General features: G+C 48.4%; 1 protein-coding gene across 1 annotated transcript in view; it reads right to left on the bottom strand.

Moving 5' to 3' along the window:
- Top2a (DNA topoisomerase II alpha) overlaps positions 1 to 1,167 on the bottom strand; it is a 32,536-nt gene extending 31,369 nt beyond the window's left edge. Inside the window, exon 1 of the mRNA XM_005368255.2 lies at positions 1,018 to 1,167. Coding sequence (XP_005368312.1) covers positions 1,018 to 1,038 — 21 coding nt within the window. The 5' untranslated portion in view covers positions 1,039 to 1,167. The remainder of the gene's footprint in view (positions 1 to 1,017) is intronic.
- Positions 1,168 to 8,650: the final 7,483 nt, after the last annotated feature.

Here is an 8,650-nt window from a genome sequence, read left to right as displayed (position 1 = left end):
TTTGGTTTTTCGAGACAGGGTTTCTCTGTGGCTTTGGAGCCTGTCCTGGAACTCACTCTGTAGACCAGGCTGGTCTCGAACTCACAGCGATCCACCTGCCTCTGCCTCCCGAGTGCTGGGATTAAAGGCGTGCGCCACCATCGCCCGGCTCATAGTTTTAAACAAGCAATTCCATTACAATCCTTGTAACTAGGCGCTAAAGTGTTTGTGTGTGCAGAGAGGGAGATGGAGCCCGCGACGTGCCAGGCAAATGCTCTGACCTCTGAGTCAACCCTCCCCCCCAGGCCTTTTTTGGTTGTTTGTCTTTAACTCAGGGTCCCATTAAGTAGCTTAAGTCATCCTTCTGCCTCCGTCTCCGGAGCAGCTGCCATCACAAGTGTGTCCCGCTAGGTCTGGCTAGCAGGTGTCCGTTTCCACAGGTATCTTATTTCTCAGATCGAATACGGGGAATTTCTTCCTTGAACAGTATTTTGACGTCGGAAATAAGCTACACTCAGTTTCCTTTCAGCCAATGGGCAAATACCTACTGCGTGCCCGCAGAGTCCCGGGCAGACAACAGACGGTGTTGCCGGCTAGCAAGGCCAGCCCGTGGCCACACTCACACCCTGAAACGGGACGTTTCCCGAGCCACACGGCCGGCCGGCCCCAGGGCAACTGTCACGCTCTGCACCTTCCGAGGTGCGGGCGGAGGAGAAAAGAGGGCCACGGCACTCAATCCCATGCCGCTCGGAAGTCACACGAGGGCCGTGAGAACACAGGGCGACCACGGGACGAGTGGACCCTGCCCCGCGAGCGAGCAAAACGCACGGCCCCCTGGAAGTCCGTGCGGACACTAGCATCTCGTGAGGGGCTTCGCCCTGCCCACAGTCCCCCGCGGCCCTCCGCGGCCCCCCGCGGCCGAGGCGGCCGGGTGACGGGATGCCGTCCGGCCGGTCGCAGGCCTGCCCTCCGCCCCGGAGCCACGGATGCAGAGGCGGCGCCAAGACCCCATCACCCAGGCCCACCCGCGAGCCGTACCTGCAGCGGAGATAACTCCATGGTGACGGTCCTGCAGTGGGGCTTGAGAGTCCCGAAAGCGACGAACTCAGAGGGGGGGTAAAAGCGAGGCGACCCGCGACCGGACGCTGCTCCACAGACGCGCGGCGGTTAGGATAGTGCTTTCCTACTTCATTTGAATCTCCGCCTAGCCCGCCCAAACCAGAGCAACCAATCACCGAGCCGCTCTTATTAGCTCCGTTTAGACGAACCAATGGTAGACGGTCTTTTATTCATACCCATTGAAGAGGCGGCCTGTTCGAATGGACCAATTAGGTAAGGGAGGCGGGACAACCTTCAAAATGGACCAATAGTAGTTGCAGCGCAGACTGACAGGAAATCTGACCAATGAGAAAGGTCTATGTGCTCTGGCCCGAGTATTCTGGAGAGAAAGCTCTTCGGGAGAGTAAAGCTGTTTCCTCAGCTGTCCGCCTGAATGAAATGGTGTTGAAACGGGTGTTCATTCTTTTTCTCACATTCGTTAAAATTACAGAAATTCTCCCTTAATCGTTATGTAGGCAGTTGTGAGCTGCCATGTAGTTGCTGGGAAATGAACCCAGGTCCTCTGGAAGAGCAGCCAGTGCTCTTAACCTCTAAACCATCTCTCCAGCCCCCATACGTTGATTTTTTTTTATCACAGTCGTGTATAAATTAATACAATCTCGTTTTCAAAATAAGATCTTTCTGGGTACTCCTGGCTAGCCTGAAACTTGCTGCGTAGACCAGGCTGGCCTTGAAATTCTGGCGATCCTCCTGCCCTTGGCACTTGTATTTTCCTTTTCGTTCACATGTTACACGATGCTAGACAAACATAGCAGCATAATTTGAATAACTACTAATTTGGCTGAACCAGTTCCTTCTCTCCGCTACTTGTTGATTTGAATTTCAAGCACAATTTGTCAGTTGTGTCACCCTGATGGAGAAAGCATCTTCGATTTCCTGTGTGGGGGGGGGGGGGCAGAAATAATAATAGGCTGGTTGTGGCATCCACACATTTAATTCTAACACTCAGGAGGCAGAGGTAGTTGGATCTCTTGAGTTTGAGGTCAGCCTGGTCTACAGAGTGAGTTTCAGGACAGCTAGGGCTACACGGGAGAAAGCCTGTCTTTGAAAACAAAACAATAAATAAACGAAACTAAAAATAAATTTTAAAATAGTAGGCTATCATCATCAAGGAATTGATAAATTTAAACATTTTTTTCCCTTCCAAAAGAAGCCTAAAGGCCGGGAAGTGGTGGCACACGCCTTTTATCCCAGCACTCGGGAGGCAGAGGCAGGCGGATCTCTGTGAGTTCGAGGTCAGCCTGGTCTACAGAGTGAGTTGCAGGACAGGCTTCAAAGCTACAGAGAAACCCTGTCTTCAAAAACCTAAAAAAAGCCTGAGATCGACCAGGTGGTGGGGCATGCCTTTAATCCCGGCATTCAGGGGGGCAGAGGTAGGTGGATCTCTGAGAGTTCCAGGCCAGCCAGGGATACATAGAGAGACCCTGTCTCAAAAAGAAGAGGAGGAGGAGGAACAGCAGCAGCAGCAGCAGCAGCAGCAGCAGCAGCAGCAGCAGCAGCAGCCCGTGCTCAACTATTGTTAAATAACCCTAGGAGCCCAATGATGACCCTGGTGGTGAAGTCAAAGAGAGGACCAATGCAGAACCGCGATGTGACAGAAAGCTGAGGATGAAAACAGCTCACAGGCTAGGGTGCTTTGACATTGTCCCAGTCCTTGTCCTCGGTGTCTTCAGCTGTATTCTGGTCACTGTTGGGAAGAAGGGTGACATTAGTGCTTAGGGCCACTAGGTACTCAGCAGCCGGAAGACTGATTGGGCCGTGGGCTCCAGAGCCGGGGTGCCACTCTCTGCGTCCGAAGCCAGGAGTGCTGCCTTCTACCTGAGCACAGAAGCTCGGTGGGCATGCTTCCCAAGGGTGGTGTTCCAGCCGCTTCCCCTCCTGCCCTCCACTCTTGAGTTCATTCCAGCGAAGGCCACACAGGAACAACAGGAATTTAGTAAGATATTCCAGTGCTGTTTTCTGAAACTCAGCTCTCAAGTCTCCCTCAAGTCAGTTTCATCATGACTCTGTTTATTCTACTTTTGAAACAATTTTTTTCTTTTCTTTTCTTTCTTTTCTTTTCTCTTTTTTCTTGACAGAGTTTCTTTGCATAGCTTCCAGAGGACCCTGTCTGGGGTGAGGGAGAAAAGGGGGGGAGGAGCGCTCCTCCTGCTTTCCCTATGGGATTCTACAAATCCCTTCTTCCCAATCTGCCTGAACACTCCTTCCTGTCAGTAGGGAGTCCTCTGTTGGTCTTTTTTTAATGGTAGCTAGATTCTCTTAGAGTGTATTTGCACTTTTTTTTTTTTTTTGAGACAGGGTTTCTCTGTGTAACTAGCTGTCCTGCCTCTGCCTCCCAAGTGCTGGGATTAAAGGCGTATGTGCACTCCTTTAATAAAGCATTTGGCTGTTTCCTCCTGGGCGTTGTGTGTTTCTGGTCTCTCCAGAGCTGCAGCAAAGAGGTTAGGAGATCCTGAAAGCTCCGGGTCTCCATCATCAATCCGGGGCAGTCCTGGAGAGGGAGCGTCATTTCTTCCCTGTAGCCGGCTGACTGAGTGGGAGCTTTGGCTCTCTCTTCCTGTCTATCTGTCTATCTGTCCCTGTGTCTGCCCCCACCCCCTTTACTGAGAATACCAGTCAAGTATTCTGTTGGAGTAGACCAGGAAATCCCCAGATCTCCCACAGAGTTCAGCCTCTGGGCTGCAGGTGGCGAAAGGAGAAAGAGGACCACCTGCCTGGGAGGAGAGTAAGGGACGTTCCCGGGAGGGGACCCAGGATCATCAATCCTCAAATCTACTGAGAAGTTCCCTCTGGCAGTGCGTGCCCTCAACAATTCAATGTCTCGGACTTTTGAATGAAATCCCACAGCAGTGCCGAGTTGCACTGGCATTTGTGTTCGATTAGTAAAATAGCTGTAGAGAGACGGAAGGCCGAGGGAGCCTTGGGGGGGACCATGTTTATTCACAGCCACAGGGAGGGGGTATCCTTGTCACCCACGTGCGCGGATGGCCAAGATGAGGGTGCCGCCACTGCCGCCCCTGATGGGGCAGAAATGACTTCTGCAGTGCTCAAGGGAATTTGGGAAGTGTAGTTTTCGGCACGAAACTACCATTCCTAACTCTGAGAGGATATAAAAAAAAATGCAGGGCCGACACGACAGCTGTTTTCTGCGGAGGAGGGTCTTTGTTAGTGCATACAGTTATGAATCCACGGGGGGGGGGGCCTCTGATCAAGTAGCAGGCCTATCTTAACTTGATCGGCCATGACTGGTCAGGCAATCGCCGTCCTGTATTCCTGAAGATAATGAAAAAAATAATTATCACAGGGCTGTATGATCTTGGTTAGAGAGTAAAAACGGGGGGGATTTTCTGGAAGATATGGACAGAGGGAGGAGCGGAAGCAGGAGAAACGGAGTGGGTGACAGTGACTGGTCCCATTGCCGGGACAACCACATTGAAATGAACCAGCAGAATAACAGGGAGCTGCTGCTTTTTGCTTCTCAAGAGAGAAAATGGACCACTGAGGCAAAGAATTGTATTTGGCCCAGGGTGAAAGGGATGGAGGTCATTTTAGCCCGCGTCTCCACGGCAGCGATCTAAACACCCGGCCATTTCAGCGGATGTATCAGGAACAAGCTGTCGTGGAGTGAGTGGTATTGGGAGAGCTTGTGTGGAACATTTAGTTTGGGTTTAGGGTGATGTTCAGCAAGTAAAATATTTAAAAGACAGGGTAAGGGGGCTGGAGAGATGGGTCTGTTGCACAAATTGGTCTTAATAATAAAAACTCAGAGTCAGCTATCAGGTGGTAAAAGCTAAAGGATCAGAGAAGCAGATCGGCCAGCCACTAGAGTTCTTACCAATGCTCAGACCAAAGAGGCGATCCTGTCCGTAGGAACCCTCAGACTGAATCTGAGCTCCTGTCTCCTCGACTTTATATTTCTCTCTCTCTGTCCAGCCATATCACTCCTGTCTCCACCTCCCTAGTGCTGGGATTAAGGATTTGTGATCCTAAATGTCGGGATCACCTTTGTGTGAGCTCTGTTTCTCTTTTAGACAGATTCAATCTTGTGTAGCCCAGGATGGCCTTGAACTCACAGAGATCCGTCTGCCTCTGTCTCCTGAGTGCTGAGATTGAAGGTGTGTATTGTTAAGCCTGTGTCACTGGGCCCCCCAAAGACCACCGCAGAGCCAGCATCCGATGCAAACACATTGGGGTTTATTGACTACAAGTTAGCTAACCTGGACCACAATCCAACACACTGCTGCAGCAGGTGGGGGAAAAGGACCCTGAAGCTTTAGGGTAGGGGGGCTTTACAGGGAAACATCACAAGCAGGGTGGCACAAGCCTTGGCGTTTGGGGATTGGGTGCAAGTATACAACTTTTGAATTCATTGGTTGGGTGTAGGGGAAATTTTAAAACAGTCAAGACAGTGGTTAATCTGGTACCTACAAGGACATTTGAAGCAAGCGGATGTAAACAGATGTTGTTTGGGTACCCTGCTGGGTGACTTTGACCAGGCAGGTGTGAGGACCTGACTTTGCAAACTCTATTTTAAAGAAGGAGCTTCATCGTAAACCATTTAATGAGCAGGGCCAGATCTCAGCTCCAAAAATGTGCCGTGATAGCAGAATTTGAACAGATACCCTGAAAATGGCCAATAAAGGAGATAGGGAGCAGGGCCGAAGAATTTAACGAGGTCCAGATGTTCCTTGTAGGCATCCTGATACCTTGTCAGTTATTAATGGCTTTTTTGTTAGGTTTTCGTGCCCCAAAACTGACCAATGGTTTCAGAAACTACCTTACCCTACGCCCTCCTTACCCAATCCCAAGATGACAGGACATGAACTCCCCTGATTACTGCATTTCCTCTTTAAAAGTTCTACCCTCCCGGGGCTCCCTGCCAGACCATGCTGGGTGCTGGAAAGGTGCTGGTCCAAACTTGAGTTTGAATATTAAAAACCCTCATGTAATTTGCATTGGAAATCCGGCTCTGTGAATTCATTTGGAGGACCAGAAACATAGGCACAGTTTCTTGGGAAAGTTTATGACTTTTCCTGGGCTGCACTCACCTCTCTATTTAGGTCCTGTCTCAAAATGGAGTTTGTTCCACCACTGCCTGGCCTCTATGGCTATCTAGTGGCTTAGCTCTGCACTCTGATCTTCAGGCAAGCTTTATTTGCTACATCACAAACAAAAATATCACTACATGGCTCAGCAGTTAAGAGCACTGGCTACTCTCCCAGAGGACCTGGGTTCAATTCCCAGCACCCACAAGACAGCCTACAGCTGTCTGTAACTCCTCTTTCAGGGGATTGGATGCATGCAGGAAAAACACCAATGTACATAAAATAAAAATAAATAAGTTATTTCCCTGGCAGTGGCAGTGCACACCTTTAATCCCAGAACTCGGGAGGCAGAGGCAGTCAGAGCTCTAGGAATTTGAGGACAGCCTGGTCTACAGAGCTAGTTCCAGGATAGCCAGAACTACACAGAGAAACCTTTTCTCAAAAAACAAAAACAAACAAATAAACAAAAAAGACAGGATAAAACCTAAATATAAGGATAATAAGGAGGAAAGAGTGATCCACAGGAAAAGGAGCCAGAGTAGGAGGGAAGCAGAGGTTTTTGTCTGGTCCCTGTGTCTTTGGGCTCCATTTCAAACCGGTTAGATTTGTTGGCATGAAGAAGTATTGGTCATGAAGGAGGACACAAATCCCATCCTTAGCAGTAATCAGAGCTAGTGGTTTTGTTTTTCTGTTTTTGTTTGTTTGTTTGTTTGTTTTGAGAGGGGGTATGTTAGCAGTCAAGGAGTTGAGGTGGTCCTGAAGGATGTCACGCTGATCTGAGCTGACGAGACAGAGAGGTGAATTGCTGTGGAAATCTTTGTACACTGTGAATATGTATTGCTCTCACTGTTAAAAAAAGCTGAGTGACTGATAGCTAGGCAGGAAGAGACTGGGCAAGGTAGCCGGACACAGAGAGAACGCAGGGAAGAAGAACAGCAGAGGCAGAGGAGTAGCCTGCCAGATGCACAGGGAGCAGGAGACCACGTGCTGGGTTGAAAGAAGGTATGGTGGAATGGGGCTGGAGAGAGGGCTCAGAGGTTAAGAGCACCGGCTGGTTTTCTTTCTTTTTTTTTTTCTTTTTTAAAGATTTATTTATTTATTTATTTATTTATTTATTTATTTATTTATTTATTAAGTATACAGTGTTCTGTCTGTCTGTATGCTTGCTGGCCAGAGGAGGGCATCAGATCTCACTACAGATGGTTGTGAGTCACCATGTGGTTGCCGGGAATTGAACTCAGGACCTCTGGAAGAGCAGTCAGTGCTCCCAACCTCTGAGCCATCTCTCCAGCCCCTCGCTGGTTTTCCAAAGGTCTTGAATTCAGTTCTCAGCAACCACACATGGTGGCTCCCAGCCATTTATCTGGTGCCCTCTTCTGGTATACATGGAGGTAGAATGTTGTATACATAATAAATAAATGTTAAAATGTAGCTAGTAACAGAATGTTGTATACATAATAAATAAATATATCTTAAAATGTAGCTGGTAACAAGCCTGAGCTAGGGCTGGAGAGAGGGCTCAGGGGTTAAGAGCACTCGCTCTTCTTCCAGAGGTCCTTAATTTAATTCCTAGTACCTACATGGTGGCTCACAAACATCTGTAATGAGATCTGGTGTCCTCTTCTGGTGTGCAGACACACACCCAAACAGAATACTGTATACATAATAAATAAATAAATCTTAAAAAAGAAAAACAAGCCTGAGCTATTGACCGAGTCTTTGAAATTTATATGAAGTTTCCGAGTCAATTATTTGGGAAGTGGCTGCGGGTTACTTGGGAACAGGTGGTCAGGACAGGAAAACTCTGCCTGCAGTGAACTGATGCAAAGAAGGCTTCTGCCCAGCTGTTTTAGTTCTGAGTCCCCAAAAATTCAATGTCCAGAGTTGCAAGAAGAGGGAAGGATGAGTTGGATAGGCCATGGCTCATTAGTCCTCCTTTTAGAGGTCCCCTGACCTACTTTCTGTAGATGGATTTATCTTTTTGGGCCACCAGCTCACAAAAAAAGGTCATGGAGATTTATTATTAATTATGAAAACTTGGTCTTAGCTTAGGCTTGCTTCTAACTACCTCTTATGATTTAAATTAACCCATATATATATATATATATATATATATATATATATATATATATATATTTTTTTTTGAGACAGGGTTTCTCTGTGGTTTTTGGAGCCTGTCTTGGAACTAGCTCTTGTAGACCAAGCTGGTCTCGAACTCACAGAGATCCGCCTGCCTCTGCCTCCCAAGTGCTGGGATTAAAGGTGTGCGCCACCACTGCCCGGCCAACCCATATTTTTAAATCCACTTTCTTCCACTTGCTTGTTACCTCGTCTTCGTTTTCCTGCTTTCTCTCTGTCTGGCTAACTCCTCTGCCGTTCTTCCTCCCAAAATGAGAAGCTCTCTCTGTCCTGCAGTCCTACCTATGCCTCTCCTGCCTAGCTATTGGCCCTTTAGGTTTTTATTAAACCAATCACAGTGGCACTGAAGAGGCCTAACTTAACATCAG

Source organism: Microtus ochrogaster, unplaced genomic scaffold (genome assembly GCF_000317375.1).
Source record: "Microtus ochrogaster isolate Prairie Vole_2 unplaced genomic scaffold, MicOch1.0 UNK31, whole genome shotgun sequence".
Taxonomy (NCBI): domain Eukaryota; kingdom Metazoa; phylum Chordata; class Mammalia; order Rodentia; family Cricetidae; genus Microtus; species Microtus ochrogaster.
The sequence above is the reverse complement of the archived record's forward strand: the minus strand, read 5'-3'. Positions and strand labels throughout refer to the sequence as shown.